At 40.9% G+C, this 21,107-nt stretch overlaps 1 protein-coding gene across 9 annotated transcripts in view; it reads left to right on the forward strand.

Annotated features, from left to right (window-relative positions):
* The window catches only part of PLCE1 (phospholipase C epsilon 1), a 322,989-nt gene that overhangs the window by 239,022 nt on the left and 62,860 nt on the right, over nucleotides 1–21,107 (forward strand). For 7 of the 9 annotated variants that reach the window (XR_005793574.1, XM_040485907.1, XM_040485901.1 and 4 more), the window contains 7 exons: nucleotides 2,539–3,214; nucleotides 9,986–10,168; nucleotides 12,144–12,261; nucleotides 14,974–15,130; nucleotides 17,677–17,799; nucleotides 17,885–18,021; nucleotides 20,676–20,914. Coding sequence is in view for 8 of the 9 variants with exons in the window: in XM_040485907.1 (XP_040341841.1) it covers nucleotides 2,539–3,214; nucleotides 9,986–10,168; nucleotides 12,144–12,261; nucleotides 14,974–15,130; nucleotides 17,677–17,799; nucleotides 17,885–18,021; nucleotides 20,676–20,914 (1,633 nt within the window). In the remaining variant the exon portion in view is untranslated. The remainder of the gene's footprint in view (nucleotides 1–2,538; nucleotides 3,215–9,985; nucleotides 10,169–12,143; nucleotides 12,262–14,973; nucleotides 15,131–17,676; nucleotides 17,800–17,884; nucleotides 18,022–20,675; nucleotides 20,915–21,107) is intronic. The other 2 variants (XM_040485905.1, XM_040485906.1) reach the window with 1 other exon arrangement.

A 21,107-nucleotide genomic window follows, 5' to 3' on the forward strand; every position in this document is an offset into this window, starting at 1 on the left:
CCCTTCTCAATTTTGTCACCCTTTCCCCTAGACTAAAATTCACTACTACTTCCTGCTTTTCTTTATAATTATATCCCTCTTGTGCATTTCTAAATAACATAGTATAGTTTTACCTGGTTTTGAAATTTACATTTACACAAATATAACCATACAATATATATTCTTGTGTGTCTTGCTTAAGATATGTCCCTGTCGTTGCATTGCGCTAGCTATTACCTGTTTGTTTTCATTGCTGTGCAATTCATTACATTGTATGAATCCACCAAATTTTATTTATACATTTTATTGTTGCTAGACATTTGGATTGTTTCCAGTGTTTCCAGTGTGTGTTATCTGAAGACGATATTCTGATTATCAGATTTGTGAGATCTCTTGTAGGTTTATTTTCTTTTTTTAAGAGTATCTACTAGAACCTGAATGTCCATCAACTGATGAATGGATAAAGAAATTGTGGTTTATATACACAATGGAGTACTACGTGGCAATGAGAAAGAATGAAATATGGCCCTTTGTAGCAACATGGATGGAACTGGAGAGTGTGATGCTAAGTGAAATAAGCCATACAGAGAAAGACAGATACCATATGTTTTCACTCTTACGTGGATCCTGAGAAACTTAACAGAAACCCACGGGGGAGGGGAAGAAAAAAAAAAAAAAGAGGTTAGAGTGGAAGAGAGCCAAAGCACAAGAGACTCTTAAAAACTGAGAACAAACTGAGGGTTGATGGGGGGTGGGAGGGAGGGGAGGGTGGATCATGGGTATTGAGGAAGGCACCTTTTGGGATGAGCACTGGGTGTTGTATGGAAACCAATTTGACAATAAATTTCATATATTGGGGAAAAAAAAAAAAGAATATCTACTTATGGGAGGCAAGGAGGAAGAACCTGCCATTTGAAAGCAGGAATGGGATCTTGCTCAGGGACCAGGATCTAGACCAAGAGTCCAGGAAGCCCAGTGCCACTGCTCCTGCCCTGCCAGGAGTCACAGTAGGCTGCCCAAGTGCCTCAAGTCAGTGGGAACTTTCCTCCCCAGAGATGTATGGACCAGCTCCTTCTCAATTTTATCCACCACTTTGCAAGCGATGTCTATGGATCAAACAGCAAAAACCTTGATCTTTTCTTTTTTTTTTAATCTCCATTCTTTTTTTAAAATTCTATTTATTTTCAGAGAGAAACAGAGAGAGTGTGAGCAGGGGAAGGGCAGAGAGAGGGAGAGAGAGATTCCCAAGCAGGCTCCATGCTGTCAGCACAGAGCCTGATGCGGGGCTCAATCCCAAGAACTGTGAGAGCATGACCTGAGCCAAAATCAAGAGTCAGCCACCTAACTGACTGAGCACCCAGGGGCCCAGAAACCTTGATCTTAATAACAATTCTTCATGCTTTGAAACAAAAAGAACAAGTCTCTCTTGGGCACATTCCTATAAAGGTGGCCCTATAGAAAGGAGGCAATAAGGTCTCCCTTGCCTTCCCCCTAGATCCTTCTGGCCCTAACAATCCAGATTCCCAACTCAGGGAAGACAACATGGCTGAACTTTCCAAGCAGACAAGTCCTTTATGTGCACATGTATACATACATGAGCATACACACACACACACACACACACACACACACACACACACACACAATGAAAATCTAAGGTTGAGTCAAGGAGAACTGTTCTTGTTCATCTAGCCACCATGGCTGTATTTTCCAAGTGTCTTTGAACGAATGGTATTTTATTTTTTAACAGAGACACTTCTCAGGCCAACATAGTAAGTCTTGTTTTGCCTATTTTAGCCCCATTGTGTTCAGGTCACAACATTTGGTTCTGATCAAGTAGAAGGCAGTCAAACTTAGTGAGGAAGGTCCCAGGCTGACAAGTCAGAGCAGAATCCTGCCTTGGGTAGGCCTCTTCTGAGCTGGATGATCTGGAGGGAGTTATTCTACCCCTTTTGAGCCCAGCTTCCTCATAGGTTAAAAAGAAAAAAAAATCTTACATCACAAGTAGGTCAAATTAAGTGCAAAAATGTATATAACAGTGCACCTGGGTGGTTCAGTCGGTTGAGAGCCCGACTCTTAATTTCAGCTCATGCCATGATCCCAGGGTCATGGGATTAAGCCCTACATCAAGCTCCACACTGAGCATGGAGCCTGCTTAAGATTCTCTCTCTCTCTCCCTCTGCCCTTCACCACCCTCCCTCTCTCTCTCTCTCTCTCTCTCTCTCTCTCTCTCTCTCTCAAAAAAAAAAAAAGTATGTAATGTATTTAACAGTTCCTGACACAAGAGGGGAAACTAATACATAATGAAGATTGTTGATATTAAAAATACAAGAACTTATAGTAGTTCCTTTCCTTATGCCTACAGTCAGACATACTGCTAAATACATGGTTTTAGAATACAGCTATAAAAAGTTTACTCTGACCTTTAGCATTTTATATTTCCTGTGCTAATTTGAACTTACAGTGGAGTGAAAAATGATGTCCAGTGTCAGCGAAAGGCTTTGTGTTGTTCTCACTTCTGATTACAAGACAGATCAAATTTGTATTTTTTTCCATTAGGTTTATCATTGGAGACCTGTTAGATTCTGAAAATGACATCTTTGAGAAATCCAAAGAATGGGACACTCACGGATCAGAAGAGCCACAGAAGGCCTTTGACCATGGGACAGAGCTAATCCCATGGTACGTGCTGTCCATCCGAGCCGATGTGCACCAGTTCCTGCTGCAGGGGGCCACTGTCATCCACTACGACCAGGACACGCACCTCTCTGCCCGATGCTTCCTCCAGCTTCAGCCTGACAACAGCACCTTGACCTGGACAAAGCCCACCACTGCTTCCCTGGCCAGTGCTAAAGCAAAACTCGGTGTGCTTAGTAACACGTCTGAGCCTGGCAAATTCCCGTTACTGGGCAATGCTGGACTAAGTGGCCTGGCAGAGGGGGTCTTGGATCTGTTCTCAGCAAAAGCTGTGTACATGGGACACCCTAGCATCGATATACACACTGTGTGTGTTCAGAACAAACTGGGTAGCATGTTTCTCTCAGAGACTGGCGTGACGCTGCTCTATGGGCTCCAGACCACGGACAATAGATTATTGCACTTTGTGGCACCCAGGCACACAGCTAAGATGCTCTTCAGTGGATTGCTGGAACTCACGAGAGCCGTGAGGAAGATGAGGAAGTTCCCTGACCAGAGGCAGCAGTGGCTGCGGAAACAGTACGTCAGCCTCTATCAGGTAGGGGTGTAGCCGTCCCTCTCTCCTCACTCCCCTAATTCTCAAGTCATTAATCTTGCAAAGCCACACTTGGACCACCAGGGTTCATTCTCACCCTCTGTCATTTACTACCTCAGTGATACAGGGCACCTTCGACTTTACCTTTCTGTGCCTTGGTTTCTTATCTATAAAATGAGAATGATAACAATACCCATTGTTAGAGCGGCTGTGGGGTTTAACTGAGTTAATATGTGTCAAGTCATTAATGCCAGTTCCTATGTATAAAGAATAGTGTGTGGCTTTTATTAGGTCCAGTTAACATTTTGTATGAAAATAGAGACTGCGGTCATTGTACTTCTCACAGCAAAGAAACCAGTTAATATAAGCATATTCGCTTACTCAAAGTTTCCATCGACAGCATTATGGTGTGAATGCTTTTATTATTAATTACGGACCAGCTGATACATTGGAAACCTTCACTTTGGAAATTGAAATCCTGCCCCATCACCTAATATGCTAGGTGACTCTCGGAGCATTAATTCACTGTGTCCTGCTGCCTCACTGTAGCACCTCTGAGCTTTAATGAAGTTCTTCCTCACCAGGTTTATATTGGCACAGCCCTGAGGAGGCAGCTTCTCACAGTCAGCTGCTTAAAGTGAGTGTGTTTCTCACTAACCCTAAAATTATCAGGTACTTAACACTCCAGCCAAGGGTGGCGGCAGCACTGGGCTGAGGTGTGAGAAGAGACCGGAAGGACCAGAATAGCATACTCCTGGAAGACAGAGGGCAGATTGCTCGGGAAAACCCTGCCACAAGGGGACACAACACTATTGATGGCGTTTCTAAATGAGTTGTATCAAAGCATTCAGTTTTTCTTTGTTATGCTTTTCCATCTTTTTTGGCAAAAAAAAAAAAAATAATAAAAAATCTTTTTTTACTAGTGTCACAGAACAAAGAGAACCATGGCTGAAATTACTCAAATGACTGATTTCATGTACTTTTCACAGTCCTAACATGTTTCTGACAAGTAGAGACATTTTCCCCTGGGCTGTTAGTAGAGATGCACATATATATGTGTATGTATGTGTATATATATAATGCTCCCTTTTTCTCCTTTACCCACATTCATGCAATACTGATGAGTGGAGATCATATCCTGAACAACTAATGGATTAATTGATTAATAAGCATATAGGCCTATGTACACGATTATGCTAATACTGCACAGCACAAAGCCTATTTCAGTTAATTCATCTTAAAGTGGAAACCAAGATACCTGCTTCCTGTCCACTCCACAGGGAGAGTCCAGTGCAGTCAACTGCTTGGAAAAAAAGAAGTCTTCAGGGGCTATTGTAAATGTTGATTTCTTTTTAATTTTTTTTTTTTTTTTTTTTTTAGCATTTACTTATTACTGAGAGAGAGAGAGAGAGACAGAGAGACAGAGCATGAGCTTGGGAGGGGCAGAGAGGGGGGAGACACAGAATCTGAAGCAGGCTCCGGACTCTGAGCTGTCAGCACAGAGCCTGACGCAGGGCTTGAACTCACAGACTGTGAGATCATGACCTGAGCTGAAGTCAGACGCTTAACCGACTGAGCCACCCAGGCGCCCCAGGTAAAATGTTGATTTTTAATTATAATCATTCCTCAGCTTTCCACAGTCATGCAAATCCATTCAACCTGGACACAAACCAAAGTCTCTGAGCTCAGTTACACTCACTGTCACAAAGCGGCTGGCGATGTGGTTTATTTGCTCCATTTGTTTCCTTTCCCATCTTCCAGCATAAAGTAGCTGAATGAACACCTAGGGTGTACTTGGTCTCTCATTCACCCTGGCAGCCTTCAGTTTTTGCTGAAGAAGGCACCAGCTGAGACCAGAAACAGCAGAAGAGGTAAGAGGCACGGCTGGAGCAGAGACAGGAAGTGACCTGGAGCCAACTCAGCCCTTCCCAGTTGGCACACACAGCAGCACCCCTCCCTTCCCCGTAGCCCCCACTCCTCCACCACTGCATGGGAACAAGCCGTTATGGTGTAATGGCACAACAGCTCCGTCTACTTCAGTCACTTCTGAAAACAGGTGATGGTCTGCCTCAAAACATTGTTCTGCATGAGCCGCCCAGGAAGGCAAGGCAACATTTCTCAGAAACAGACACTCAGGATTTTTGTTACGTGAAACAAACTCAGCGACTGATTATTTTCCCATCTCCCAAATTGTCTCAGAGAACATCAAAAAGATCCAAGTTGGTATTTTAAGAACAAAAGGTCAAATAGGCATCATGTTAAATGTCCCTCTTGGTGATTTATAATACCTCTTAGCACACTTAAGGCTCTTGAGAAGTCCTAAGGTACAAAAGAAATGGGTTTAAATGTACCTGTAAGTTAAAGAAATTTATGAACAGTCTCGGGTTCTTCCAAACTTCTATTAACAGCCCTGTAAGAGTACTTCTTTCTCCCCAGTTTGGAAAGGGCTTATGTAGAATGTAATTTTCTTGACATCAGAGTCTTCTTGTGTGATGAGTGTGTGAAGCTTCTTTCAAATAGAAGTAGTTTAGTACTAGTAAATGCATTTGATCAAATGGAAATACTTACAAGAGATAAAGGGAAAAAAAGAAGAAATAGTAACCTTTATAATACAGCCTAGGAATACAGGAAAATAAAAGAAAGTAAGCTGCGAGAGATTTGATGTGAGGTGTAGGAGAAAGACTGGTGTCATGAGTTTTGGCTTGAGGTTACGCAGGCAGAGCTGAGAACCCATAATCCTGGGTATTTGGGAAGATCTCTGGGAAGCTGAGAAGGTCAAAACAGGGGTATCAGGTACAATTTGGTTGTAAGCAACAGAAACAGATTCTTGCTATCTTCTGGGGTGGGGGGGGAGGATTTATTCAAAGGATTAGATACTTAGTACTAGATACTTAGATATAAGTACTTAAAATATCATATACAAAGATAATGCCAAGAGGCAAAAGTGCATGTATAATTTTTAAGGAATCACCTTCCTAATCCTAATATCCACATGAACTTCTTTTATTTTCCTGTATCCCTAAGGCTTCATTACAAGTATCACAATTTCTTGTCTTTTGCTTTACCTCCTGTTACAATTTTCATTAGATCAATTTACATTTACTAGTATTAGAATACTCGTATTTGAAAGTAACTTTTTTCTAAAACTGAGAATGTATCTTCACTCACAATAGCTCTTCTTCCAAATTAAAAAGAGAAGGTACATCCTTCACCCATCCCAATCAAGTTTTTGTTTGTACAAAATCAAAGAAAGAGTCAAACTATATTTTGCTTCCCAGAAATCCTCCTTTAAAGATTAAACAAAGGCATCTGCCTTTTCCAGGCCTAAAATATTTCTATTAAGGGTAAAGCTTGACCCATGTTAGGATGTTCTGAATTTAGAAATACCAACGCATTGGAGGCTGATTCTTTTATACGTACATGGTATGGGTCTATTAAATTTTTTTTTATTAAAGATTTTCTTTTTTTAGAGCAGTGCTAAGTTTACAATAAAATTGAGAGGAATGTACAGAGATTTCCCATAAACCTCCTGCCCCCCACCCATGTCCCATTGTCAGCATCACTCACCAGAATGGTACATTTTTTTTACAAAGGATGAATCTGCATTGATATATCATAATCATCCCAAATCCACAGTTTACCTTAGAGTTCATTGTTTAGGTTTGTACAACTATGTAATGGCATATATTCATAATTATAATATCACATGGAGTATTGTAACTACCCTAAAAATTCTCTGTGCTCTACCTGTTCATCTCTTCCTCCCACCGTACCTCATCCTCCCCCCTGCCCCTGCAACCGCTTATCTTTTTATTGTCTCCATAGTTTTGCCTCTTCTAGAACATCATATGGTTGGACTCATACAATATGTAACCTTCTCAGGTTGGCTCCTTTCACTTAGTAATATTCATTTAAGATTCTTGCATGTCAGGGCGCCCCGGGGGCTCAGTCGGTTAAGCGTCCAACTCTTGATTTCGCTCAGGCCATTATCTCACAGTTTCACGAGTTTGAACCCATGTCAGGCTCTGTGCTGACCCTGCAGAGTCTGCTTGGGATTCTCTCTCTCTCTCTCTCTCTCTCTCTCTCTCTCTCTCTCTCTCTCTCTCCCCCTCCCCTGCTAGCACTCTCTTTCTCAAAATAAACAAACTTTCAAAAAAATTATTAAAATAAGAGGATTCTTGCATGTCTGCCCATGCTCATTTCTTTTTATTGCTGAATAATACTCCAGTGTGTGGATGTACCATAGTTTATTTATCCATTTACCTACTGAAGGACATCTTGGTTGCTTCCAAGTTGTAGCAATTATGAGTAAAGCTAGCTGCTGTAAATATTCATGTTCAGGTTTCTGTGTGGACTGAAGTTTTCAACTGTTTTGGGTCAATACCAAGGAGCGTGATTGCTGGAGCGTATCTTAAGAGAATGTTTACTTTTGTAAGGTGCTGCTGCACTGCCTTCCGAAGTGACTATGCCACGTTGCATTCTCAGTAGAATGAATTCTTGTTCCTGTTACTCCACATCCCCATCAGCATTTGGTGTGGTCAGTGTTCGGGAGTTTGGCCAGGTGTGGAGTGGTGTCTCATTTTAATTTGCAGTTTCCTGATGATACATGATGTGGAATATCTTTTCATGTGTTTATTTGCCATCTTTCTCTCTTCTTTGGTGAGGTGTCTGTTGAGGTCTTTGGACTATTTTTTCATTGGGCTATTTGTTTTCTTATTGTTGAGTTTTAAGTTCTCACTGTGTATTTGCCATTTTTTTTAAGTTTATTTATTTTGAGAGTGAGAGAGAGAGCACAAGTGGGGAGGAACAAAGAGGAAGAGAGAGAGAATCTCAGGCAGGTTCCACATTGTCAGCACAGAGCCTGATGCGGGGCTCGAACCAACAAACCATGAGATCATGACCTGAGCCAAAATCAAGAGTCGGACGCTTAACCGACTGAGCCACCCAGGCTCCCCTGGATAACCATTCTTTATCAGATGTTTCTTTTGCAAACATTTTCTCCCAATCTGTGACTTGTCTTCTAATTCTCTTGACAATGTCTTTCCCAGGGCAGAAGTTTTACATTTTAAGGAAGGAGTCTATTAAATTTTTAAAGTTGTGTTAGTTAAAACCCGTAAATAAAAAAGATAAAACTTCTACAAAGGATTAGGTAGTTAATTCAATAACGTAGGTAAAATTAATTTATGAAATTGTGTCATGAAATGTTTATTCCACTTTGAAGTTAATTGTAGTGGCTTATTCACAGGGACTATCTTGAGCAGGACTGCAACAAGAAACAATGATCTCCAGCCATTTTCATTCTCAGTATCACTGTATTCAAGATTCATTTTCCAGGGAGGGAGATTCTGATTGGTTTATTTGGATCTTATGCCAACCATTGGTCAAGGGAGGATGTTTCACCTTTCATAGATTCAAGACTGTATCCAGAGGAAAAGAGATAAAAGTAAAACTGGGGTATGGTCAGAGGAAAGAGAAATGATTAATGGACAGGCATAAATCCCAGATACCCACCATGAGAGATCACCAAAAGATATCCCACGTTAAGCATTCAAGTTACTCAGCATCCTGGGATCCATAACAGGATGCAGGAAGTGGGAGGTCACAACTCAAGTCATAAAATCAAATAGTTATTGAATGTTAGGGTAAAGGAGCAAGCGCACACACAAAGACTTTGTTATTTACATAGTGTCTACAACAAAGCAAAATGTATTCACAAGAACTTCTTTGGAATTGCAAAGGAGGGCTGGCCTTAAAAGTTTGTGGAAAGTAAAAACAGTATATGGAAATTAATTCTGAAATGTCCATTTTATACAACCTGTGAAATATCACCCATGTTGTCTTTAATTCATATGTGACTTTTTGTAGTTTTATTCACTGAGCCTCCTTACTTACAGAGAGAATTGTTGACCATTATTTAGTTAATTAATCTCTGCTGCTACTCAGCTCTTTTGCATGGTGTTATCTTATGAGAAGGAGCTATTGCAAAGCATTGCATGCCCCTTAAATATCTTTTCACTGCTCGTAGCATCATAATATGCGTGATGTAGAGTCCCCTGGGCTCTCTAGTCTTGGGTATCAGTCACTCAAGAGGACAGCAGCCCAACTATTTTATTTATTTATTTATATTTATTTTACTGAAGTATAATAATTGATACATGATGTTACATTACTTTCAGGTGTGCACCAACTATTTAATAATATATTTTCTCTGTGGTTATCTCCCCAGAGCCCTCCAAAGTAAATTTCACATATGCCACATACTCTATATTTCAAATCAAACTGTCCCAACCATCAAACTAGAAAAAACAAAACCTGGAATGATGCAATACAAATAGAACTTGGTTTTATTTAAGTAGATTCACACACACACACACACACACACACACACACACACACATACACACACACACCTCTTAAGTCCTCCAGAGCCCTAAAATGCAAAATGCATCTTTGTGAATGTTCCTACATTCTGGAATGTAACCTCTGAAACTGGGAAGGAAAAGTTTTTTTAATCCCACTTGAATGTGGCCCCCTTGAAGCACATCACTTACTAGAACTCAGCAGGGATGTGACCAGGACAACAGAGGATATGATGAAATTCCCAACAGAGAGTCCTGATGGTTAGAAAACAGAACCACTTGGGTGGCCAGATCACTAGTCTTCAGTAACTGCCTGTGCTCCTCCACCTCTGGGAATTTACTAGAAGCCATTCATATATATACTTCCCCATTGCTTGCTGTTCCTTTAAGTGTTCAGAATGTGATTCTTTTACAGGAAGATGGACGGTACGAAGGCCCAACTTTGGCTCACGCCGTGGAGTTGTTTGGTGGCAGGCGGTGGAGTACACGAAACCCCAGCCCCGGGACATCAGCAAAGAGTGCCGAGAAGCCCAATGTGCAGAGAAACAACACCTTGGGCATAAGCACTACCAAGAAAAAGAAGAAAATCCTTATAAGGGTAGAGTGTTACTTGTTTATCAAGCACCAAACCCAATCATCCAGCACCATTTATGGTCTATGTCGCCAGAAACTACCTTAGATCATTTGGGTTGGGGACAAGATGCTCAGGGCTTACTGAGCATCTCCTGATGCCAGTCCCCTTGTTAAGAATGGAGTCAGCACCAGGAAAAAGTCAGGGGCCACAAACAATGAGTATTCAGTAAGAGTCATTATCAAGCTATCCACAAAGTGCTCTGGGAGGAGAGAGAAGGAAGATTTAGGGCTAGGACGCAGGCAGAACAGGCTTCGTAGGGAAGCGGACAGATGGGTCATGAAGGGTGTATAGGGTTTGTTAGACAACACGGGGGAAAGCATTTCTGGCAGAGGAGGCAGCAGGGAGGCATTAAAAGACTTGGCGTGTTCAGGGAAGCACATGTAGTTCCAGGTTCCTGCTCCAAGCTGGAACACAGGCTCTGTGGTGGGTAAGCAAAGGCTAAAAAGACCAGGGATCAGGTTATGAAGGTCTTACAAGGCCAAAATGCTAAATGTAGAAACTAACTTAATTGTCAAGAGAAGCAATTTGAATGTCCATCCATGAATGAAAAGGTGATGTATACATATAATGGAATGGTGTTCAGGCTTTCAAAAAAAGAAGGAAATCCTGGCATACTACAGTGTAGCTGAACCTTGACGACATTATCCTAAGTGAAATAAGCCAGTCGCAAAAGGACAAATGCTGCATGATTCCACTTCTATGAGGTACCTAGAGTGGTCAAACTCTTAGAAACAGAAAGTAGAATGGTGGTTGCCAGGGGACAGGGACGGGGAGGGGGGTGCTATAGGGGGAGTTCTTTTTGATTGCATATAGAGTTTCAGTTTTGTAGGAGGAAAAAATTCTAGAAAACTGTTGCACAACAAGGCACGTAGAGTTAACACTACTGTAGACTTAAAAGTGGTTAAGATGGTAGGCTTTATGGGGGCACCTGGGTGACTCAGCCAGTTAAGTGTCTGACTCTTGATCTTGGCTCAGGTCATGATCTCATGGTTCGTGGATTTGAGCCCCATATCAGGTTCTACACTGATGGTGCCGAGCCTGTTTGGGATTCTCTGTCTCTCCCTCTCTACCCCTCCCCTGCTCTCTCTCTCTCTCTCTCTCTCTCTCTCTCTCTCTCTCTCTGAAAAATAAATAGACCTTTAAAAAAAAGAAGAAGAAGGGGGCACCTGGGTGGCTCAGTCAGTTGAGTGTCCAACTTCGGCTCAGGTCATGATCTCACAGTTGACGAGTTCGAGCCCCACATCAGGCTCTGTGCTGACAGCTCAGAGCCTGGAGCCTGCTTCACATTCTGTGTCTCCCTCTCTCTCTGCCACTCCCTCATTCATGCTCTGTCTCTCTCTGTCTCAAAAATAAACATTTAAACATTTTTTTAAAAAAGAAGTATTGGTCTTATAAATTTGATATACAGCCATGACTATCAGAAAGGAACAAATCTTCAGGTTCCCCAAAAGCTTTAAAAAAAAAAAAAAAGTTGGTAGGCTTTATGGTTTTTACCATGGCAGAAAATATTTGGTTAGTTACCACTATATATTATATATTATACTATATATATGTTATCACATATATATATATAACACAATAGTATATTTTCTCCATGGTTATCTAGAAAAAGTCCCACTCTTTGCATATTAGAGGCTGTTGATGCCTAAGCTGAGCTTTGTCTGCTTCATAATTTGGTCTCTGTGACTCCAGGGGTCCTTTGCCTGCTCTTATCAGCTCTCCCTGTGCCCTCCCCCTCCACCTCCGAGTGCTGCTGTATAGCAAAAACAAGTGGGATAGTGTAATGTGAGAATACTTGGTCAGCCTTCACAGGGGTCCATACTGATTTGGGGCCAGGGATATTGAAGGCAGTCAGAAAATAGGGACGCACCTGAGCTAAAGCAGTGCCAGGAGGGAGAGAAACACAGAATGAGAGGTATCGACATGTGTGTGTTCCCAGGGTGAGAGCGGAGAGGCAGCTGACGATGAGATGGCCACCCGAAAAGCCAAAATGCACAGAGAGTGTCGCAGCCGGAGTGGTTCTGATCCTCAAGACATGAATGAACAAGAAGAGTCAGGTAAAGCCACATATTGACATTAGAGATGTTTTATTTTACAGGGAAAAATATGCATTTGGTTTTCAGTTATGATTTAAGTCTTGTGTGCATTCTTAACAAAACTCTTTGTCTTGTTAAATATACTTACCTTTGTATTTAACTAGATGATGGAACCCAAGGGGTATTTCAGCAAGTACAGTGTACTTCAAAGAAGATTATCATTGATTAACTAGGCCTTATAGACAGGGGATGTGAGATATATAAAATACAAGGTGGAGGATTAGACCACTGATTCTCAAATGTGACTGAGATTTTTTTTTTTTTAACATCTGGGGGCAAACCACTAAATACCTAGGAATAAATCTAACCAAAGAAGTGAAAAGTCTATACACTGAAAAGAAAGCTTATGAAAGAAATTGGACACACACACACACACACACACACACACACACACAAATGGAAAAACAGTTCATGCTCATGGATTGAAAGAACAAATATATTAAGATGTCGATACTACCCAAAGCAATCTACACATTCAGTGCAATCCCTATCAAAATAACATGAGCATTCTTAACAGAGCTAGAACAAACAATCCTAAAATTTGTGTGGAACCAGAAAAGACCCTGAATAGCCATAGCAATCCTGAAAAAGAAAACTAAGCTGGAGGCATCACAATCCCAGACTTCAAGCTACATTACAAAGCTGTAATCATCAAGACAGTATGGTACCGGCACAAAAAAAGACACTCAGATCAATGGAACAGTATAGAGAACCCAGAAATGGACCCACAAACATATGGTCAACTAACCTTTGACAAAGCAGAAAAGAACATCCAATGGAAAAAAGACAGTCTCTTTAGTATGGTGCTGGGAAAACTGGACAGTGACATGCAGAAAAATGAACCTGCACCACTTTCTTACACCATACACAAAAAGAAACTCAAAATGGATGAAAGACCTAAACGTGAGACAGGAAACCATCAAAATCCCAGAGGAGAAACAGGCAACAACCTCTTTGACCTCAGCTGCAGCAACTTCTTACTTGACGTGTCTCTGGAGGCAAAGGAAACACAAGCAAAAATAAAATATTGGGACCTCATCAAGACAAAGGCTTCTGCACAGCAGAGGAAATAATCAGCCAAACTAAAAGGCAACTGACCAAATGGGAGAATATATTTGCAAATGACATAGCAGATAAGGGGTTAGTATCCAAAATCTATAAAGAACTTATCAAACTCAACACCCCAAAAACAAATAATCCAGTGAAGAAATGGGCAAAAGACATAAATAGACACTTTTCCAAAGAAGACATCCAGATGGACATGAAAAAATGCTCAACAACACTCATCATCAGGGAAATACAAATCAAAACCACAATGAGATACAACCTCACACCAGTCAGAATGGCTAAAATTAACTCAGGTAATGACAGATGTTGGCGAGGATGCAGAGAAAGAGGAACCCTTTTGCACTGCTGGTGGGAATGCAAACTGGTGCAGCCACTCTGCAAAACAATATGGAGGTTCCTCAAAAAATTAAAAATAGAACTACCTTACAACCCAGCAATTGCACTACTAGGTATTTATCCAAAGGGTACAAGTGTGCTGTTTTGAAGGGGCACATTCACCCCAATGTTTATAACGGCACTATTGACAATAGCCAACATATGGAAAGAGCTTAAATGTCTATCAGCTGATGAATGGATAAACAAGATGTGGTATATATACACAATGGAATAGTACTCGGCAATCAGAAAGAATGAAATCGTGCCATTGCAACAACATGAATGGAACTAGAGTGTATTATGCTAAGTGAAATAATTCAGTCAGAGAAAGACAAATATCATACGATTTCACTGACATGTGGAATTTAAGAAATAGAACAGATGAACATAGGGGAAGGGAAGGAAAAATAAGATAGAAACAGAGAGGTAGGCAAACCATAAGAGACTCTTAAATACAGAGAACAAACCGAGGGTTGCTGGAGGGGTGTTGGTGGGGGAATGGGCTAAATGGGTGAGAGACATTAATGAGGACACTTGTTAGGGTGAGCACTGGGTGTTATATGTAAGTGATGAATCACTAAATTATATTACTGAAATCATTATTACACTACATGTTAACTAACTTGGATTTAAATTTTAAAAAATAATATAAATAAATTAAATAAATAAATAAATAAACAAACAAACAAACAAACAAACAAATATCTGGGGGTGCCTGGGTGGCTCAGTCAAGCATCTGACTTCAGCTCAGGTCATGATCTCACCATTTGTGGGTTCAAACCCCACCTTGGGCTCTGTGCTTATAGCTCAGAGCCTGGAGCCTGTTTTGGATTCTGTGTCTCCCTCTCTCTGCCCCTCCCCTGCTCTGTCTCTGTCTCTCAAAAATAAATAAACATTAAAAGGAAATAAATAAATAAATAAATAAATAAATAAATAAATAAAATATCTGGATGCCCCTGGCCACACCCCAGCCAAACTGATTCCAGCACCCTCTGGCTGGGACCCTAACATCTCTATATTTTTAAGTTCCCCAAATGATTCTAATACGCAGCCAAGGTTGAGAACCCACCACGTTAGTCCATTCCTCAGAATATTTTGATGTTTCTTGTATAGAGATTTCCTGCATAAATTGATTCGCTCAGACATTCAGAAGCATCTTTGGTTTTTCTTTGATCTCTAGGGAAAGGATAACTGGTGTCATTGTCTCGTTTCTGTCTTTCTCTCTCACAGAGGCAAATGCCATCATGAGCCCTCCTAACACTCTGCCTTCCAGAAGAGCCCACTCTTTGACCACGGCTGGGTCCCCTAACTTGTCTGCCGGGACATCATCTCCCAACAGGCCAGTGTCTTCCCCTGTGCTGTCTTCTTCAAACAAGAGCCCGTCCAGGTGGGGCCTTAACATGATAAAACAGAAGGACCCTTCATATCATTCAAGTTATGTCAAAGGGCATCTTCCAGTGCTCTGTGGAAAGCCTCTCTCTAATTTTGAGTTAACGATTACATTGAAAACTGAAAAACCCACAATTTTTAAATACTTCCAATCTCCCTGATTTTGCACTCCTACCTTCTCATATTACTATAATTACTCCTAATTATTAGACAGACTAATCCTTCAAAGGTCATAGCACTAACAAAACCTGATCTATGACTTTCTAAAGTTGCTTTGTCGAATATGGTAGCCACTGGCCATGGTGGGGTGGGGGCTGGGGGGATAATAATAGCTATTTAAATTCGATTTTAAATATATTAAAATTAAATAAAATTTAAAATTCAGTTCCTCAGTCACACTATGCACATTAAAAGTGTTCCATAGCTACAAGTGGCCAGTGGCTACAATACTGAACAGTGCAGATATAGAACACTTGTTTCATTGCCAAAACTTCTATTGGATAGCACTATTCTGAGGAATAAATTAAGTTTTAATAGAAGCTACTTTACCCTTTGCTGATAGGTGAAATATATTTTATACCATCTCATACATAAGATACATGTCTGTAGAAATGAATGTATTAGAGCAAATTGGGTATGCTAGGTGTAATTCTAAAGCTGGTATTATAGTAAATTACTTATAAAGTCCATGTAAATTACAGATTTGAAACATCTACCCTCTCAGAAGAAATAATATTAACATGAAAGCTTTCCAAAGGAATTAGAATGCCACACCATCTCCCTCGACCCCTCAAAAAGTTTAAGAAATTCAGAGGTTCAGACAGAACCAAGATAAAATAGGCACTCTTTACTTTATCAGAGGGATTGGAGGAGGAAATGGATCTGTGTAGACACTGGCTTTGGAAACATTATACACACACTTTCTCTCTTTCTGACGCTCTCAAGGAAGTTTGCTACTGATAAGAACCCTACATGTAGTAAATCATCTTTTAAAGGGAAGCATTCTTTTACAATGTGAATAATGAACATAATTTATGCCTTATACATTCAGATTTCTATACTCGGTGAAACTGGGTCAAAGGTACATGGGAATTCTTTGTACCCTCTTGCAACTTTTCTGTCAGCCTAGGTTTGTAACAAAATTAAGAGCTACAAAGAATCAGAATTCTGTACATGCTATTTCAGCCTGTACAGTATCCTGGGTGAATAAAAGAGCCAGAGAACTTAGATTGAGTGGCTTCTCCTTTATTTCAATCACTCAGGAGCAGGAAAGGGAAGGCCAGAGTAAGGGAGGAAAATCTTTCCAAAGAGGTAGAACTAATATGCTAGATGCAAGATCACAGAGCCCTCCCACAAGAAGACAGGAGTCAGTGCCCACCGAGTAAACTACAACAGAAAGAAAAGAGAAGGCAAGGAAGAAAAATCACCCCAAATGCTGTTCAAGGAGAAGGCAAGGCTGAGCCTTAGAAAGGGAGACAGTGGACAGAGTTTCCTAAAGGTTCCTGCAGACAGTGGCAAATGATAAGCCACCTTATCCAACCTTTTTCATCTTCCTGAACCTCCACCCTCTTGTTTCCAACACCACGGGGGATCAACAACCCATGCCTACAAAGGACTGTAAATCCATCCTTTTGTAATTTTCGTCCATGTATAGAGGTGACCTTCAGATGTCAACGCAAAATAATTTTCCATGAACAAACACTGTTAGCAAGATTGAGGATAAACTGGCTATTCGTTACAACCTTCTCTGTACTTATATATTTGAAACATTTCAAAAAGTCAAAACAATAAAATAAAAAAAAACAAAAATGAAAAAAAGGAAGATCCTGTTTATTTATTTGACTAAAAACCAGCCAAAATATTTCTTAAATTATCTTGTCAGAGAACCAGTATAGAAAATAAAAATGTTGTGAAACAGCTAGAGTGAGGTTTTGACTGAGTGACTGGTATTTTTATATTGAATATACAGCCTTGGCAGGTGCAGATATATTCTAGGCAGAGTTGGCTTCTTTCCATTCTTAATATTTTTGTGACTCACATTTTCCATTAATATTAAAAGTCCTTCCTTGTTTTCATCTAATAACTGGTGAAGAAAGGAAAAAGAGAAGACATTGATACGGACTTTCTTCTCCAATGTGTTTCTATAATTTAGAATGTAGGAAAGAACATGCATAATTTCCCATAGGTTATAATTGAGTAATTTGGGGCACTTTCGGAAAAAAAAATAATACTGATTTTTCTTCAGAAACATTGAATTTAAGTTTTCCCCCCCATTGACCTGTGATTCCAAAGAACTGTGTTAGTAGAGGAACATTACCCTTAGCCTCGTGGCCCTATTGAGTAGGCTGTGAACATGACACGGTTTCACTGAATGAGGTGTTTGCTCTGACACACTATAGATTAGTTTTGAGAGAAGTGAAAAGAGGGTCTGGAAAACAGCCTCAATCCTGAATAGCCTGCGGTCCATGTCTTTGCTCATGCGCCGTCAGAGGACGTCCCTGGGGCACAGTGGCCATGCCTGTTAAGGCCATGTCTTTGTTGCAGTGCTTGGAGCAGCAGCAGCTGGCACGGGCGGATCAAAGGCGGAATGAAAGGTTTCCAGAGCTTCATGGTTTCAGACAGTAACATGAGCTTTGTTGAATTCGTTGAGCTGTTCAAATCATTCAGGTACGGCATGCTGTCTTCCTGCCCTTCCTCAGCCCCCCATCTTTGTAACAATACTAAACGTGAGTGTTTTCCACTCCCCGCCCAGCGTGAGGAGCCGCAAGGACCTGAAGGACCTCTTCGACGTCTACGCTGTGCCCTGCAACCGAGCCGGCTCCGAGTCGGTGCCACTCTACACCAACCTAACAATTGACGAAAACACCAGCGATCTTCAGCCTGACCTAGGTTTGTGGAACGGTTTTATATTTCCCGTTGAGGCCTTTCTATCTAAAAACGAAGATGAGAGGTCCAGTCACACGAACCCTCGGCCCGTTCCACATGGCGTGCTGTTCCCTGCGGCATGATGAAACGCTTTGAGGATTGTTTCAAGGTGTCTGGGGGTGTAGGTGCTACCGGCATTTTCAGCAAGGAAATGCATCATGGTCTGAGTCTGTTTATGCATTCCAGGATATTTAATCAATAGAGTCTTCCAGTCATTCTGACAACGGAAAACCCTCTCCCACCTGTGTCCAACGTCCACTAGGTGTGTGGTGCACCACCCATATCCTCCCCGCCTGCAGGCCGACGGTGCTCAACCCCAGGGTGAGGGTGCTGTCCGTTGACAAGAGGAGTCTTTAGTGACCCGAGAAGAGCACTCCTGCTGAACATCCAGGGCACTTGTCCTAGTGGGTAAACCAAGATGTCTGCCTCCTCTGCCCCACTCACCACTACCACCGTCACCAACCACATCAAAAACCCTATTCTGTCATCACCACTGATGCATTGTCAGCCTACAATTTTTCTCTTCTGTTCTTGCTGACAACTAGAAACACAAAAAAGCAGAAACAAGAGAAACTGCCCTCTTTCAGTTGCTTTCTTATTACTTAAAAACTTACATTGTCCTCAGCTAAGAAAATTCACCTTTTCTACTTTAGTCATAAAATGTGCATAACTATGGATTAGTCAAGTAGTTGTACCTGTTAAAAAAAAATCTTTAAAAAAAAATTTTTTTTATGTTTATTTATTTTTGAGAGACAGAGACAGAGTGTGAGCAGGGGAGGGGCAGAGAGAGAGAGGGAGACACAGAATCCGAAGCAGGCTCCAGGCTCTGAGCTGTCAGCACAAAGCTCGATGCGGGGCTCGAACTCACAAGCCATGAGATAATGACCTCAGCCAAAGTCAGACGCTTAACCGACTAAGTCACGCAGGCGCCCAAAAATTAACAGACATTATTTTTTAGAGCAGTTTTAGGCTTACAGAAAAATGATTGTAAAGTACAAAGAGTTCCCATATACAGTTCACCCTGGAGCAAATCAAGGGTTAGGGATGCGGATCCCCCATGCAGTCAGAAATCCAAAGGGTTAACCTTTGTCTCCCCCAAACTTAACTACTAATAGCCTGCTCTTGACCAAAAGCCTTAATGATAGCAATAACAGTTGATTAATCCATATTTTGTATGTGTATCATGTGTTATATTCTTATAATAAAGTAAGCTAGAGAAAAGACATTATTATTAAGAAAATTATAAGGAAGAGAAAATACATTTACAGTATTATACTGTGTTTATCGAAAAGCTCTGCATACACGTGGACCCACATAGTCAAACCCATGTTGTTTAAGGGTCAACCATACTCTCCCCTCCCCAACATACACTGTTTTTCCTATTATTAATATCTTGTATTAGTGTGGTATGTGACAGTTGAGCTGATATTGACAGGGTATTAACGAATGAAGTCCACAGTTGAGTGTTCACTGTGTGGTACATGCTATGGGCTTTGACAGAAGTATAAGCACATGGATCTACCATTACAGTATCATACACAATACTTTCAATGTCTTAAAAATCCCCTGTTCCCCACCTTTTCATTCTTCCCACCTTCCCTCTGAACCCCTTTTTACTGTCTCCATAGTTCTTTCTTTTCCAGAATGTCATATAGCTGGAATCATACAGTTTGTATGTAGTCTTTTCAGATTGGCTTCTTTCTCTTAGCAGTATGTATTTAAGGTTCCCCGATGTTTTTTCACAGCTCAATAGCTCATTTCTTTTTGTCACTGAATAATACTCCACTGTATGGGTATACCACTGTTTATCCATTCACCTTTTGAGGGACATCTTGGTGCTTCATAGTTTTAGCAATTATGAATGAAGCTACTATAAATATCTGTGTGCATGTTTTTTGTGTGGACATAAGTTTTCGACTCCTTTGGGGAAAAGCCTGGGAACGCAGTTGCTAAATCGTATGGGTAAGCCTGTGTTTAGGAACTGCCAGCTTCTCTTCCAAAGTGGCAAGAATTAAATAAAATAACTGGCCATAAATGTGGTGCCAGTGTGGAACATTGCTGGTCAAAAGGTAAAATGGCACGGCCACTTTGGAAAAGAGTTTGGCAGTTTCTTACAAAACTTAACATACTCTTAGCATACAATCAGTTTCATTGATCAGTTTCAATTCCACATCAGTTGAAAACTTATTTTCACCCTGAAACCTGCACACAAATGCTTACAATTACATTCCTGAAGTACAAAACAACTGTAATTTTAAGGGTACACCTTCATTGTCTCTAAAAGCAAAACTGCAGTTATCCTCAAAAACCAAAGTTCAAATTCAGCCTGAAGTCCCCAACTGAATGTACATTTAGTTCTCATCTAAAACCCTGAGCTCATGGGCTTTCAAGATCATTGACCTCATTCTCTCTTAGTTTCTTTTATTTATTCATTGATTCATTTGTTGTTCCTTCAACTATGTGAAGCCAGGGGTAGGCATGGAGTTTGATGGCCTGTTTAGACAGATCAGTGAAGAGTTTCTGCAGCTTACCAATTCCACAACGCCATTATCTCCAAAATGAACTTTGTGAAAGATTCTGGCTAACTTGTCCATGTTCTGTGGGTGGTTCTGTTTCAGACTTATTGACCAGAAACGTCTCGGATTTGGGGTTGTTCATTAAGAGTAAACAGCAGCTGTCAGACAACCAGAGGCAGATATCTGATGCCATTGCTGCTGCAAGTATCGTGACAAACGGCACTGGGGTCGAGAGCACATCCTTGGGCGTGTTTGGGGTTGGCATCCTCCAGCTCAATGACTTCCTAGTGAACTGCCAAGGAGAACACTGCACTTATGATGAAATCCTCAGCATCATCCAGGTTTGTACCCATTTCATATGCACATCTGGGTAGAGCCTCTGACTATTCTAATTATTTTCTGCTAAACATACTGTGTCTATACTTCTTTCCAAAGCCTTCTAGTCTGGGACAGAAACAGAGGGGCTTGATTTAATACCATATATATATATATATATATATATACTATATATATACATATATATACATATATATA

The sequence above is a fragment of the Herpailurus yagouaroundi genome, unplaced genomic scaffold (assembly GCF_014898765.1).
Source record: "Herpailurus yagouaroundi ecotype Mexico unplaced genomic scaffold, PumYag 163, whole genome shotgun sequence".
NCBI classification, from domain to species: domain Eukaryota; kingdom Metazoa; phylum Chordata; class Mammalia; order Carnivora; family Felidae; genus Herpailurus; species Herpailurus yagouaroundi.